Source organism: Dipodomys spectabilis, unplaced genomic scaffold (assembly GCF_019054845.1).
Source record: "Dipodomys spectabilis isolate Male_0828 unplaced genomic scaffold, ASM1905484v1 ptg000297l, whole genome shotgun sequence".
Taxonomy (NCBI): Eukaryota; Metazoa; Chordata; class Mammalia; order Rodentia; family Heteromyidae; genus Dipodomys; species Dipodomys spectabilis.
In genome coordinates, this window is record NW_024870974.1 from 14,222,310 (window position 1) to 14,238,894 (window position 16,585).

The 16,585-nt window shown below is 41.4% G+C and overlaps 1 protein-coding gene across 1 annotated transcript in view; it reads left to right on the forward strand.

The window, feature by feature from the left end:
• Positions 1–16,585, forward strand: part of Dchs2 (dachsous cadherin-related 2) — a 149,804-nt gene that overhangs the window by 113,624 nt on the left and 19,595 nt on the right. Inside the window, exons 11-14 of the mRNA XM_042701600.1 lie at positions 2,249–2,383; positions 2,652–2,861; positions 4,364–5,221; positions 10,279–10,392. Of these exons, the coding sequence (XP_042557534.1) occupies positions 2,249–2,383; positions 2,652–2,861; positions 4,364–5,221; positions 10,279–10,392 (1,317 nt within the window). The remainder of the gene's footprint in view (positions 1–2,248; positions 2,384–2,651; positions 2,862–4,363; positions 5,222–10,278; positions 10,393–16,585) is intronic.

A 16,585-nucleotide genomic window follows, 5' to 3' on the forward strand; every position in this document is an offset into this window, starting at 1 on the left:
AACTTTAATCTGGAAAGAGCCTTCTCCCCTAGTTAGAATTAGAATTCTTTAGTAATTCTCTATTGTGTTTTATAAAAGGTGGGGGGAGCAAAGTTTTGTCTTTTTTTTTTTTTTAAATGTCAGTTCTGGGGCTTGAACTCAGGGCCTAGATGCTATCCCTGAGCTTTTTATGCTGAAGGCTAGGGTTCTACCACTTGAGCCATAGCTCCACTTACAGTTTTTTTTTGTTGTTTTTTGGGGTTTTTTTTGGAGATTTTTGTGGAGTTCAGTCTCACAAACTTTTCTGTCTGGGCTGGCTTTGAGCTTTGATCCTCAGATCTCAGCCTCCTGAGTAGCTAGGATTACAGGTGTAGCCATCGGCACCCAGCTAGTCTTGTCTTTTTATTAGCTTACTAGGTAGGTGTTTTATGAAGTGAGTCCAGTTTACCTCCTTCTTTAATTCCTGTTCCTTTCTCTAGGACAGACTTTTTTAGTAAGCTTTTATTTCCTGGGAAAGTATTTAGGTTCTTTCGGTCTTTGTCTAGTCTCTCTTACTGAACTCTAACATTGCAGCAAGACTACAGCCATGAGAAAGTGACTGTGTTTCAAAACCTTTACATGAACAAGGAAGGGGTCAGATCTGGCCAGTGATCTATAGTTCGCCATTCTCTGGTCTGACATACATGTCTAAGATATCTAACTCGTTACTTCCAAGTTTCATGAGGTCACCAAGTAGAGGATAAATGAGCTGTCCTATTAGATAAATCTTTGGAGTGTGCTAGGTTTCTATGATTTGAGCCAAAAAGAGAAGGGGGAAAACCATTAGTCATTACAGCTAGAGAAAAATATAATTGAATTGAAAAAATTTTAGGATAGAGATTGATGGAATTCACAGGAAAATTTCAAGAGAGAGTCGTTAAAGAATTATTTTTGTATTAGAGATGGCACAACAGAGACGGAGTTAATGACCGATGGAGAAGGCTATAAGAGTTCTTTCCCAATGCCCCATGTCTTTGAAGTACAAAGGAAGTGACTTGTGAGTGACTTGAATGGACAGGGAAAAGTTGCCAGATGACAGTGACATTTCAGTGGTCTCCATCTGTTTTGTTGTGACATTTTTCAGTCTCAAGATCTGTTGGACAATTAAGGAGAACAGAGAGATGTAAGAAATTGGTCTCAATATCCAAAGGGATAGTTGTGAAGTTTCTCTGAGCTGAGTCTTTGCTGGACATCCATGTTTGGCAAAAAGCCACAGGACCTAAGTAAAGAAGCAAGGTTGCTGAAGCGAAAGCTCATGGGCCTGAACTGGATAGGAAAGAAAAAAATGGAGGAAAAGGGCTCTGAAGGGCATCAAGAAGAAGTCGGAGGGTGCAAGTGGTCGATCTAGGAGCAGGTATATGGGTATATGTACACACACAAGCACATGTATTGGAACACTCACATTCTTCAGCAGAATATATCCTCAGGATATCACAAAATGTCTTCATCCAGGTTTCCATTTGGCTTAGCCAACTGATGGAATTAGACTAAATCTAATTCATTTTTTACTTTCCTAGTTCTCAAGTATGAGGATGTCATGGTTTTTTTTTTCTTTTCTTTCCTTTTTTTTTTTTTCCTGGAGGGTTACAAGGGTGTGAGGAGGAAGAAGCGAGTCACTGGTTGAAACCACAAAAATATGGGGAGAATTATGGGAAGAATTGTTTTCAAAATGTGAAGTCATTTCTCACTCTAGATAAGAGACTCACTACAAAGTTAAAAAGAAAAAAGAAAAAGCAAGAATCACTGCGTAAGCGTCTCTGTGGGTTTGCCTACAGGGGCAGGGCATAAACAGAATCCTTTAGCTGAGTACAACCTTCTAAATAGTAGGTCAATCTACAGACACTGTCATGTGTCCCCCAAGCTTACAATTATGTCATTAAATCGCAATCAGGGGTGTTAGGAGTAATTAGGAATATGTTGTAGGGTTGCACACTCGTAAGAAAAAATTATGGGAAGGAAAAAATCCCAAGCATTCACTGTGGGGAGGCCTCAGAAGACTTTTGAAAAATCACTCAGTGCAGCTTAGAGGTCTTTATTTTGCAAGCACGGCCAATGAGATGTTTCTGTTACCTTGATTTGAAGGCTGATTAGGGATCCTGCCTCTCTCATCTATGGAAAAGGAACATGTTCAAGGGGAAATGAGTAAGAAATTGGTCACATTATCCGAAGGGATGGTTGTGAATTTCTCTTCCCCTGCTCTTTTTTTTTTTTTTTTTTTTTTTTTTTAAAGGAATCAACTCCCAACTTCAGTTTGAAATCATGCCAGGTGCTTCTTCTGGGCTTTTCAAGATCAATCCTGACAGTGGAGAGGTGGTGACAGCCACCATACTGGACAGAGAAATTCAGCAAGTTTTTACCCTTCTAGGTAAGGGATTCCTACCCCTACTCCTGTTCTCACCCTAACCTCTTTCCCTATTTCCCCTCCTCTCCCCCTCCCCCCCCAACCCTCCATGTGCTAAAGATTAGGAAGATCAGCAATGTAAATTTTACATTTCAGTAGGGTGTCTTTAAATGAGCTGTTATTGATCCAAGCCACTCCATTAGTTTAATCTGATGCTGTTTAGTTAACATGACATAGTTTCCAGGTGAGTTAATGGCCACAACCCATCTGTCTTCTTTGTGTCCCATGCCAGTGCTTGTGCGGGATAGGGGAGCCCCTGAACTGTCTAGCACCACAACAATTCTTTGCACTGTTGAAGATGAAAATGACCACACCCCGGAATTTATTGTCCCTGGCCATGACATCGAGGTTCTAGAGAATCGAGAGCCAGAGACTGTCTATACTGTTTGGGCCTCTGATCAGGATGCTGGCAATAATGGAACTGTCAGATATCACATAATACGTAAGTATCTTTAAATTAAAATTCCCTCTAGGATGCACACTGGGTTGATATATGGTATATGGTCATTCTTCTATATTGGATATCTGTTTTATTTTCCTATGAAACGCACATGCAGTAAGAGCTGATGGCACTATGGGCATCCTCACTACCTCTGCCGAATTCAGACATTCTGAACCACTGCCCTCCATGTTTGTTTATTTGTTTGTTTGTTGGTCATGGGTCTTGAACTCAAGGCCTAGGCACTATCCCTGAGCTCTTTTGCTCAAGACTAGCACTCTACGACTTCGAGCCACAACTCCACTTCCAGTTTTCTGGCAGTTAATTGGAGATGAGAGTCATCTGGACTTTTCAGCCTGGGGGATCTGCAGGGATCAGCCTTCTGAGTAGCTAGGATTGCAGGCATGAGCCACCAGCGCCCAGCCTAAAGCTGGGCCTGTAATCCTAGAAGGTAGAAGCAGGAGGATTGAGTGTCTAGGTCAGCCTGGGCAAAGGTAGTGATGAGACCTTGCCTCAAAAATAAAATAAAAACAAAAAGACTGGGCACGCTATAGAGCTTAGTGGCGAGTCCTTGCCTAGCCCTGCAAAAATAAAATAAAATAAAAACAAGAAGGAGGAGGAGAGCCCTCAAGGCTATGACTTGAGACACAGTTCTAGTGTGATAGCCTTTCCTGTCTAGGCTTGCTTCAAACTGTGATCCTCAGATCTCAGCCTCCTGACTTGCTAAGATTATAGGTGTGAGCTGTATTACAGTGCTTGACTGTATCTTGTTTTTAATTCCTTAAAATAATGTTTCATTCCTTTATCCTTGTAGGGAACCATATAAGACCCTCAAAATCATTTGGCAGGACAGACCCAAGTATTCTCATTGTCTGCCTATTTTGATAATTTCGTATGGATGAAGAGTGATGTCATTAATATTTAAACGGCCCTTGGCAGATAAAAGTAATCAGGAAATAAATTTTTAGCAGTACTTGGGTTTGAATTCAGGATCTTAGGCTTGCCAAACAGGTGGTCTACCACTCGAGCTATGCTTCCAGGCCTTTTTGCTTTAGCTATTTTTTGCATAAGGCCAACCTGAACTGCAGCTCTCCTGTTTACACTTGTGCGTAGCTAAGATGAAGATGCCCACTACTACGCCCAGCTTTTTATTTATTATTTATTTATTATTATCGTTTAGTCCTAAGGGGTTTCAATTCAACATGTCAGTTTGTGAGTAAAATATGTTTTGATTAGTGTTACTTCTTTCAGCATTCTCTCCCATCTACTCCCCACCTTTTATTCAATAACAGTGGGTCTTGCTAATCTGTTGTGAGGGGGCCAGCCTCAATCTTTGCTCCTTTAGATCTCAGCCTTCTGTAATAACTAGTGAGCCATTGTGGCTGGTTTAGGAAAGAAATATTTTTTAAAGAATATATATTCATAAACATATTTGTATAAATAATGTTAGCAAACAGATACCACCTTTGCAATTCAAATACATTTTTCATTGCTTTCTGTAACAGATGGGAACACCAATGACTCCTTCGCTATTCATGAAATGTCAGGGGAACTGTCGACCACACATGCCTTGGACAGGGAGCAAGTCAGCAATTTCACGCTACTCATCCTCTGCTCTGACTTGGGGCATCCACCTCGGAGCTCTGTGCTGCAGTTGCAAGTCAGGGTTTTGGATGACAATGACAACAGCCCCTCCTTTCCTCTGCTGTATTACCAGTCTTCCGTGAGAGAAGATGCTCAAGTAGGGACTGTGGTTCTGGTCCTGTCAGCCAAGGATAGGGACCTGGGCCGGAATGGGCAAACAGAGTACTTTCTGATGGACGAGTCTTCCAGTGCATTCACCATTGATTCTGCAGCAGGCATTCTGAGAACCACCCTCACTCTGGACCGGGAAACCACATCTCAGTATACATTTCGAGCCGTGGCCAGAGACTGTAGCATCCAGGGCTCAAGAAGCACCACAGTAACCGTAAACATAGCTGTCACTGATGCTAATGACAATGACCCCATTTTGGAACAGAACCCTTTTGATATCTTCCTTTCACCCCAGTGGCCAACAAATCAAACGATTGCTTTTTTGAGAGCCCATGATCCAGACATGGGACCCAATGGAACTGTCTCTTTTAGTTTTGCTGATGCTCAGTCAGTGGTTTCTATTGACGCGTACACAGGAGAAATTACACTTTGGCAAAATCCATCTTCAGAATATTTTCCTCTCTGGTTACAGTTAAGAGTCACTGATCATGGGGTCCCAGCCAGGGCAACCACCGGCCTTGTGGTCATTCACACGGAAGGAGAAGCTGTAAAGGTTTCCTTCAGCCAGCATGTGTATAAAGGATTTGTGATGGAAAATTGTGAGGCAGGTGAGTGTCCCCTCAAGTCGTTTGTAGACTGTGTCTGTTTTGATTTTTTTTAATGTTCAGTACTATAGATAGAATGCTTTTGAAGATTCAGTGGGAAACTTCTGAGTGGAAGGTGCATGTGGTAAAGGCTGCTTGCCTCGTGGTGGCCAGGGACTAGAGAGGAAATGCCCATGCCCAGCCTGTCTTCCCTCCTCCCATCCCATCCCTTACTCTCTACTCTCTTGAGCTTTTTCCTTTGAAATGGTGGCATTGACATTTAGGGTTTTTCTCCCCCCACACACCTCAAGAATCTCTGAAACACCTTCACAGATATACCCAGACATGCATTTTATTTATCCCTTCTGGCCTCTCTCAGCCTAGTCAAGATGATGGTCAAGATTAACCATCACAATGTCAATTACAGTTTCCAATTTTAAAGTAAGTCTCAGTAGGCAAAATTGTCACGCCCACCTCGACCAGCAAGGAAGACGCGACACCGAGCTCTTCTCTCTGCAGTTTATTCAGGACCTTTTAGTAATCTTCTGACCCCAACCCCGGGGAAAATTCCCCACAGCCTTAAGTACCCGCTGGGTAGCCAACCCTGATACGCCACGTGGGATCCACCAATAGGTTCAGGTGCGCAGAAGCAAGCCAGATTCTTTGCCTTAGCCATATAAGGAGTTGTTTACCACAGAGAGCACTCGCCATCGGGAAGGCGGAGCGCGGAAGCCGGTGCCATCTTCCAGGTGCGGCCTCTCGCAGCTCTCTACACAAAATCTCTGTAAGAGGCAGGCATGAATTACTCACTTATTCATGAGTGTTTGTACCTAGAAGTTTCAGTCAACCATAAGCAGAGACTGGTCAGCCAGCAGGATGACCAGAAGAGTGGTCCATGGAGCTCCCTGTCCATCCTGTTCCTACTGCTGCCCAGCCCTGTCCCCTTGCTCCTCCTCACCCCCAAATTTGAATCTAGGTTAGAGAGGCTTCAACCATCTTGCTGAGTCCTGTTAAAAGCTCAGGGTAGAGCCAGGCACTGGTGGCTCATGGTTGTAATCCTAACTGAGATCTGAGAATGGTGGTTAGAAGCCAGTGGGGGCAGGAACGTTCGTGAGACTTAACCTTCAATTAACCACCAAATATCTGGAAGTGGAGCAGTGGTAGAGTGCTTGCTTTGAGGGGGAAAAACCCTCAGGGACAATGCTTAAGCCCTGAATTTAAGCCAAAACAAAATAAAACCAAAGCTAAAGATAAGCCACTTGGTGGCCAACAGTGTCCAAGCCTACCACAGTGTGTAAAGAAACCTTCTAGAAGCGAGCTTTGGTCTCTCTTGTTTCCCTTCTGATGAACCAGCAATTGTTTCCTCTGCATAGGCTGTTCACAAATGCATATATTTCTGTGAATTTTATTATTCTGGAAAAACTGAAATGATATATGATGTTTATACCCTGACTTGAAGTAAACACTCAAACTTGGGAAAAGTTGAAATAATATTAAAACACGATGACACATGGGGGCACTCTAACTAGTCAAATAGACAATATTGTCAAGTAAATTACTGAGATCTTGGTATTCTGGAGGGGGGAAAAAAGAACCCTTCTTTTGACCCTTTGGCAGTTGATCCAGTGACTTCTGGCTGCTATTGTCTATGTGCAGGGCCAGATGTTAGAGTGCAGAACTGTGACTGGGGTTGGTACAGCTCGGGGGAGCTCTGTGTGGCTCCATGCATGGCACAGGGACAGGCAGGTTCTCCTCTTCCCATAAAGTGGAGACAAGAATGGCCTGTCCCTGGCTGCTGGCAGCTCTACCTGTAATCCCAGCTACTTAGGAGATTGAGATCTGAAGATCACAGTTCAAAGCCAGCTTGGACAAACAGTCCATATCTCTAATTTGCTGGAAGTGGAGCTGTCACTCAAGTGATAGAACATCATCATCCTTGAGTAAAAAAGCTAAGGAATAGTGCCTAGGCCTTGAGTACTGAATGTGTGCACACACACGTGCACACACACACACATGAAACTTGTCACTGGTGTACTGTAAAAATTAAATTGAGTTGTAAAGAATTCTTACTCATCACCTGGATTTACTATTATTGCTATTTTTCTCCATCTCAAATCCCTACTTGGGTTATACATTCTCAGCAGAGTAAGTAGTAATTTCAAAACAGTTATATGGCCATGACAAAACAGTTGTAAAGCCTTATCATCCAGTTTATTTTTCTCTCCAAAACCAGATAAGTGTTATATTTTCCAAGGAGATAGATGACATTAGCTCTGAAATACAGCTCAACATATAAATTCTTTTTGTTTTTTCTTTTTGTGCTGGTTATGGGGCTTGAAATCAGGACCTGGGCTCTATCCTTGAGATTCTTTTGGTCAAGGCTAGCACTCTCTACCACTTGAGCCAGAATGCCACTTCTGGCATTTTGGTAGTTTATTGGAGATAGAGAGTCTCACACATTTTCCAGCGTGAGCTGGCTTTGAACCACAATCCTCAGATCTCAGCATCCTGAGTAGTTAGGATTACAGGCTTGAGCCACTGGCACCTGGCCCCACATATAAATTCTTTTTTTTTTTTGTTTTTTATGTTTTTTGTTTTTGGGTCCGGTCATGGGGCCTGAACTCTGGGCCTGGGTGCTGTCCCTCAGCTCTTCAGCTCAAGGCTAGCGCTCTACCACTTGAGCCACAGCGCCACTTCCGGCTTTTTCTTTTTTGCTTATGTGGTGCTGAGGAATCGAACCCAGGGCCTCATGCATGCAAGGCAAGCACTCTACCACTGAGCCACCTTCCCAGCCCCACATATAAATTCTTATGAGGAGGAAAAGAAGAAAGCAAATAGTGTCCATCCTTCCCCTATCATGACAATCTCATAGGTGGAATGGCATTCATTGGAATGAGTACCGTCTAGGGGGCCATTTATAATATGGATCTCATGACCTGTCTTCTGATTCAAAGGTAGCTCCACAGGAGATGGAAGACCTGAGGCAAGGCCAGGTTTTTCTCAGAAGGTACATATCACCTGAGGCATGTTTTAACTTTGAATTCATCCCAGTTATACATGTAAGCCTCAGACAAAGACCTCATTTATTAAAATAGCTGGGCACTCCATCCCCAGGGTGACCAGATGTCTGTACTTGTAAGCCCTTATGAAGGAGGCTAGAAAGTATGCACGGACCATGATGCCTTCACGTTTATTTTTTAAAGCAGGATTTTTCTGTGGATTATAGTAGTCTTGTTGAAATGACCAGTTTTCTTTTTCTAGAAAAAAAGAAAAGATGCAGGAAGCCAAGTGGTAATCAGAAAGTTGCTTGCTAATCCTAAACAATTAAGACCAGGAGATGAGTCAAGTGTTGACTATCCCCACCCGGTCATCCTATTTCCTGGAGCAGAGCTTCCCCGGCATTCACTGCCAGGCTGGGCTCCACGATGCTTCATGGACTGTCTGCACCTCCAGTGCTCACCACCTACTTCTGGTTCACACATTCCTCACTGTGGCTAAGCCTTGTGTCTCACTCCAGGCTTCCATCCTGGGAGCCTTTTTATGATGTCCTTATGGTGATTCTGCCTAACCCTCTGTTCCAAACCATTATGTTTTGTTGGTAAATGTAATCAGGGTTAATATTTCAAAACTCTATTGAGCTAGGTGCTGGTGGCTCATGCATAGCTACTCAGGAGGTTGAGATCTGAGAATCAAGGTTTGAAGCCAGCCCTGGGCAGAAAAGGCCCCAGAAAAAGCCCCAGAAAGGTCTGGGGCTTGAACTCATGGCCTCAGAGCTGTTCCCTCAGCTTTTGTGCTCAAGGCTGGTATTCTACCACTGGAGCCACAGCTTCTTGGTGGTTAATTGGAGATAGGAGTTTCACAGGCTTTCCTGCCCTGCCTGACTTTGAACTGTAATCCTCAGATCTCAGCCTTCTGAGTAGCTAGGCATGACCCATTGGCGCCTGGCTATTTCATTTTTAGTGTAGTTTTCCATGTATAACTTTCCCCTTTGTACTGCTTTGCTGCATCCCATAATAATCATGATGAGGTCCTTTTGTTTTCATCTCAAGATAGTTTCTTTCTAATTTCCTTGTTTACTTCTTTGTTGATGCATTGGTTGTTCACATATTTGGGGATTTTCCAGTTTTCCTTTTCCTAATGATTTCAAGTTTCATTTTGTTGTGGTTGGAAAAGATATTTGGTCTGATTTCAGTCTTGCTAAATTTACTAGCACTTGCTTTGTGACCTAGCATGTGAGCTATCCTGGAGAAAGTTCTGTGTGTCCTTGAGGAAAAGCGTATTCAACGTACTCCATGCATGTCGTCTACATACAATGATCTACAGATTCATTCACGTCATCTGTTCTTTGTGTTATCTTCTGTTCAGTTGATCTATCAGTTAGTTGTCAATGTTTGCTTCTTTTGGGTGCTTTGCTGGCAGGTGCGGGTATTTTTGATTGTTGTATCTTCCTGGTTACTGGATACTTTTATGGTTGTATAATACCCTTGTCTCTCCATTTCCACCCATGAGTTGTATAGTTCATTTTCATCAATATCCAGTGTGCTCTATTGCTGCACTTAGAAACACAAAGTTCAGCTGGGAAGGTAGCTCAGTGGTAGAGTGCTTTCCTTGCATGCATGAGTCCCTGGGTTCAATTCCTCAGCACCAGATAAGCAGAAAAAACCAGAAGTGGTGTTGTGGTAGAGTGCTCACCTTGAGCTGAAGAGCTGAGGGACAGCACCTAGGCCCAGAGGTCAAATCCCATGACCGACCCCCCCCCAAAAAAAAAAAAAAAACAAAAAAAGAAAAAAGAAAGAAAGAAACACAAAGGTGTAATACCCTTCTATCATGCAACCTGTTTCTCAGACCTTAGCACAGTTTGAACTCTGCCTTGATTGGGTATTTGGTTAATGGTTGATTGCCATCCCAGTGTGTACCTACTGTGAGCACTTAGTGTGGGATCTGGCTTACAAAGGTAATAACTATTTCAATGAATAACTTAATGAAAATATAGTGTACTAATAATGATTGTATTTGCTCTTGCTTTTCTATGAAATTTTCTCTCTCTAAAAACATTCATGTTTTGAAATCTGATTTTACAGGTACTTCTGTTGTGACCGTAGAGGCTTTTGTTTCTGATTCAATGCAGGACAGTGTTGAATATTCAATATTTAGTGGAAATGAAAATGGAATATTTTCCCTGGGTTCCAAATCAGGTAATCCTTTTTGTCTTACAAGAACTTTATTTTGTGTTTCTAGTAATACATACTTCTATAAAATTAGAAGGGTAGAAATAAATAATTGCTAGGACAAATAATTTATAAGTAAAATCTTTCATAGTAGCTGATGAAAAGTTATGAGAAAACTGGAACTATGAATTTGAGTATGTGTCCTCACTAAGAATTCTGTTCTGAATATTTCCATCCTGCTCCTTGATGTTTTGAAGATGGATTGATTCTTATTTATAACTTAACTCCTGACATTTGGGAAAACTAATATATAATTAGGGTGATCATTGATACTGAATTTGATGTGGAAATGAGCACATATTCCAAGCCTTAGAGAACTTTCTTCAGAGATTTTTCTAATTTTCTCTGAAAATCAACAATGCAGCAAAGACAGCTGAAAAAGTTTCCAAGTGGTAGTAAAAAATATTTCCAAACACAGAATGTATTAAAGTTAGTTTTAATAAAAACTGGCTGTGTCTTAGATGAATACCAATTGATTGTTCCCAGGAACAGTTTATGTGTGTGTGTGTGTGTAATAACTATATAGTACATGTGTATCTATGGCTTCATCATCAAACTGAAGTAAGAATGATTCTAATAATTTCTGTGTTACTCTACCACTGTTTTATTTCATCTATACTACATGTACATGAGGAAGATGGAGAGGGATTGAGGTCTTAAGCAATGGCTTCTCTCCCAGGGCACGTAGCCCTTGGTAAGCAACTTTCTGAGGCAGCCTGTAGGAAGTCTTCATCTCTTCACCATGGTGGAGTGAAGGGATGGTACTGGAAGCCTGTTGGCCTAAGAACATTGTTGGACATCACGCCTTCTTTCTCGCAGGCCATCATTTCTGTGCCTACCCCATACCTTCTCAAAGACAGATAAGCGAACAAACAAGACAAAAGGAAAAGAAACAGAAACAGCAAGAAACAACAAACCTCTTGTCTTTGCAAACTGTTTTTCTCATATCACAGACTTTCTCTAGCATCATTGTCTTTGTATTGGGATTTATGATTTTGTCTCAAGGGTTCTGGAAATGAGCTGAGAATACTCTTAATTCTTTCAAATTATCATGATTAGTATTTTTAATAGCTGTTGCTTTCCTTTATTGTGATTTTAAGTGATATTTTAAACTTTTTTCTTCATGAATTTTTTTATTTTTAATTTTTTGCTGGTCCTGGGGCTTGAACTCAGGGCCTGGGCTCCATTCCCTGAGCCTCTCTGTGCTCAAGGCAAGTGCTGTACCACTTGAGCCACAAGCCACTTCTGGCTTTTTCTGTTTATGTGGTACTGAGGAATCAAACTCAGGGCTTCATGCATGCTAGGCAAGCTCTCTGCCACTAATCCACCTTCCCAGCCTCATAAATTTTTAAATTCTTATTACAAAGGTGATGTACAGAAGGGTTATAGATACATTGGTCAGGTGAAGAGTACTTTTCTTTTTGGACAGTGTCACCCTTTCCCTCGCTCTCTCCCTGTTTTTCCTTCCCATCTCCCCCCACAAGTTGTGTAGTTCATTTTCAACATAGTGTCTAGTTAGTACCACCCTTTGTCCCACCATTTCTGTGCCTACCCCTTACCTTCTCAAAGACAGATAAGCGAACAAACAAGACAAAAGGAAAACAAAAACAGCAACAAGCAAAAGAACCTCTTGTCTTTGCAAACTGTTTTTCTCTTATCACAGACTTTCTCTAGTATCATTTTCTTTGTATTGAAATATCCCTTCGGGATTTATGATTTTGTCTGAAAAATGGCTTTTATTATGTCTTTGTTTTAATATATGTATTTTTGCTGGTTTCATAATTCTAGATTCACAGTTAATGTCTCTTATCATAGTAAGATATTTTTCTGTCTTCTCCTGGCTTCTTGGAATGTCATTCACTTGTAGTCAAGTAGTAGTACATACTCTTTTATTTCACTTTTTAAATTTCTTTGTCCTATTTCCAAAAGCTCTCTGATGTTTTTCAACTTTTCTTGATCTTAAAAAACAATTGTTGCTCCTTGATCTGAGGTGCTTTTTACTTATTTTTTTTGTCAGTTGGGGGTCTGGAATCTGTACCTGAGCTTCTTTGTGCTCGAGGCTAGCACTCTACCATGAGCCACAGCACCATTTCTGGTTTGTTGATGGTTAATTGGAGATGAGTCTCATGGACTTATCCTGCCTGGGCTGGCTTTGAACAGTGATCCTCAGATCTCAGCCTTCTGAATAGCTAGGATGACAGATGTGAGCTACTGGTGCCAGGCTTCTGTTCTTTTTTTAATGTATGTAAATGTATATCTGGGGATGTAGCTCACTGGTAAAGTGCTTGCCTCAAATAGGTGAGTCCCTGGGTTGACTGCCTAACCCTACAAAATATAAGGTGTGTGTGTGTTTATAATGAAAGAGGATACATAATTCTGCATGCAGTAATTTCAGCATTGTGTTTAAATGCTGCTCCTGCAGTCTGTGGGTTTGCTTGCTATCATCCATTATGTAGTATTTGCTGGGATTTATATGCTTGTAAGCACAGAAGCTGTTCCTTTTCCTTGTAGCTTTGCCCGAGCATCCTTTGAAGTCTAGATTGTACCTGTTAGAGAAGATTTTCTTTCCCTTCAGAAATTCACCTGGAGACCTCAAGTGGAAACTACTTTAAATTTAACTCATAGGTGCTTTTAAAAAGTAGCGAACTAGGACAATATGGCTACTATAACTTCAAGCTTAAGCTAATGGATTCTCATAGGTAATTTTCTTCCTTCCTCTCAGTGAAGACCAAACCTAAGAAAATGAAGTTTCTGTGTATCCACTTTTAGTTGTTTTTTTTTTTTTTTTGGTTGGTCGTGGGGCTTGAACTCTGGGCCTGGGCGCTGTCCCTCAGCTCTTCAGCTCAAGGCTAGCACTCTACCACTTGAGCCACAGTGCCACTTCCGGTTTTCTAGTGGTTTATTGGAGATAAGAGTCTCACAGAGTTTCCTGCCTGGGCTGGCTTTGAACCTCGATCCTCAGATCTCAACCTCCTGAGTAGCTAGGATTACAGGCATGAGCCACCAGTGCCCGGTTGTTTTTCATTTTTAATAGTGATCAGTCATTTGGGATACACCACCCACCACCGTCTCCCCCCCCCCCCCCCCCCCACACACACACAGTTTTGGGTTTCAACAGTATGTTGTTTTTCTTCTATTAGCCCATTAACCTTTTCTGGGTTGTATGGGTTTTTATGGGTTTTATGGGTTTTCTCACCTTGTCTTATATACTTTATGCAATGATCAGAGATGCAGCTCAAAGTAGAAGGTCTTGGGAGAAACCCTCACAACAAACATGGGGCTTGGGGTTCCTCTTTCCTCCCTGGATTCCTGTTTTGTCCTTTGGGACTTTCATACAATGGTACCAACTCAATAATGAATTTTCATGCACACACATATACATGTATATGCATATGTAACGTGTTTATATGTGCATATGTATCTCATCAAGCAATTCACTTGTTTTTTTTTATCATGTATCAGTCAAGGACATGGTTTGCCATATTGCTGTCAAGAAGGCTTTTTCAAAGCTTGAATTATGATATGAAAGGAATCTCTCCCGCTGTCTTTGGCACATTATCACTAAACTTGTGTCTAAAAGTAGCTCTCGTAGGTTTTCCGGATGTGTGTATTTTAAATCATAAACTGATTAAAATAGAAAACCGGTATGCAGAATGCATTCGTAAAAATGATCTCTAAAGTTGTGGTCACTTTTCCTGGAGATAAACATGTAAGGAACCTCTCGGTTCCATAATTATAATCCAACGACTGACTTTTGTATTTAAACTTCATGCCACTTTGGATTAAAAACATTTATTACTGTCTAAACCAGCATAATTTTAGAATTTGACTGAGATTGTGAATGTAAATAACAGATGGTAGTGGTCAGTCCATTATTTGGTAGATTGACATAAAACAAAGATGGTCAAACTTCACTGTTTCAAAGAGAGCTTCATAGCAGGAGAGAGTTTAAAAGCTATTGGATAACATAAATATTTGTCACATTCTGCTTTAGATTCACTGGTGCGGATGAAGGCCCACAGTGTGTAACTGATTGGGGTAACCTGATTATATTATCAAGCATGTAGCATTTGAAGAATCTTAATCTCATTTTACATGTGTTAGAAGGAAAATATTATTTTCTAACAAGTAGGAATGTTGAAAGTGGTATTAATGAGGCTTCCTGCTGTAGAAAACACATAGACATTTCAGCCCGTGAATGCTATTAGGCTGATTACAGTAGAACACTCATTTCCCTCAAATCCATATCTTTAATGTCTCTGAGAAAAAAAATGCACACATATCACCCAAGGTGACCCACGGACTCAGTAGGTGTGCTAGCCCTGAAATATTGGCTATTGTCTTCTCCATTTGTACAGATTTCACAGCAAGTTCCAGTTATTATGCTAAAAATAAACTCCAAGCACAGAAAGCATTAGACTTGTAGATCCATTCCAAGTGTAAAATTCCAATTATCAAAGCTCCAACACAAGCCTTTTATTTTAAAAACCACTTTGATCTGTACCATAATTGGCACACTTTCTACTAGATGACTCTTGAAATTTACTGTTAAATTTCCATTTCGTTGGTCCTTTATAAGGAGACTATGGTAGCAGAGTGTTTTGCTTGCTAGAGAGGGCTCCAGTGCTGAGAGCTGTGGATTCACTTCAGCCATGGGTTTAGGGTGCAGCAGTCAGCCCTTGTGCACAAACATTTCAGAAGACCAGTTACTTTCATCACTAACCCGCAAAAATATGTCAAAATGATTTTGTAGCTGCCAAAAACTAGGGCTGTTCTGTCAGGGGTCTTGGTCACAACCAATTGTAGTTTGTAAAAGTAACTTTGTCCTGCTGGGTGCAGTGGTTCACTCCTGTAATCCTTGTTACTTGGAAGGCACAAATTGGGATGCCATCCTGGGGAAAAAGTTAGCAAAAAAGACAAAAACAAAACACCCATTTCATCACACAAAACAGGCATGATGACATGTTCCTGTCATCCTTGCTGCTTGGAAGGCATAGATATGAGGGTCACACCCTGAGGCTAGCCCTGGAGGAAAATATGAAACCTTACCTGAAAAATAATTAAAGCAGAAAAGGACAGGAGGTGTGGCTCAAGCGGTAGAGTACCTACCTGGCAAGTACAAGGCCCTGAGTTGAAATCCCTAGTACGATCTAAACAAATGAATAAACACAGTCCAACTCAGTCCTAGTACTAACTTGATACCAAAATGTGGTGTCAAAAAAAAAAATGATAGGGAGTTGTCACAGCTTAAATGTGGTAGTTCTGAGAGTTCCTAATATAGAAGTCTTTAATCATTCTGAGTAATGGAATGTAAACTATAAAACCTCCCTGCACACACTCAAGGCCAGAGATACATTACTGTAACAAGACACTCGTTTCACCAGAACTTAAGGAACTGCTAGGTATCTGGAAGGTTTTTCTGGATTAGCTTGGGTATCTGGAAACAGGCATGGCTTCCAGGCACAGGTCTTTTTATGAGAGATTACACTTCTAAAATTCCATGTATATTAGATTTTCTCTTTCTAAATCTAGAGTTCACAAAGACAGTAAAGCTAGATGAGATGGCTTAGGGACAGACAGACATGGCTGCACATGCTGAAATCTATTTGCGACTGAAGGAGCCTTTCCAGACTCCATTACGTAGCTTTCCCTTCACGGTCCCCCAGTGAAGTCATGACTAACACCTCCCTACCCCACTTTAGAAAGAAGAGCCTTAGCTTTGTAGGACCTGGATAACTTCCCTCCAGGTCACAAAAATTAATAGGTGATAGAGTCTGGCAATTTGTCTAAATTACATAACCAGCATGGCGAGGTGGAGGAGGGGGTGGGGTGGGATAGGAAAGAGTTCTATTCTTGGTTTCAGGTGTCAGTAACTCCACATCAGTGCTCATTTGGAAATCTCTATTTGATGAAATTTCTGACAGTGAAAACCAAGTGAATCGTAATAGTAAATTGGATCAAAAGCCTTGTTTTAGAAAGGACAGAAGAAAGCAGAGCAGAAATTAGAGAAGGCCGTTATTTGAAAGGAATTCCTTCATTTGGGAGAGAAACTTGAGCCAAGGCCTCATTCTCCAAAGTCTGTTTCCTAACCTGGCTGTGTGTGATGCGAGGCTGTGTAGAAGGGTGGTACGTGGTTGGCCTTGTGCAGGCAAGCCCCTGC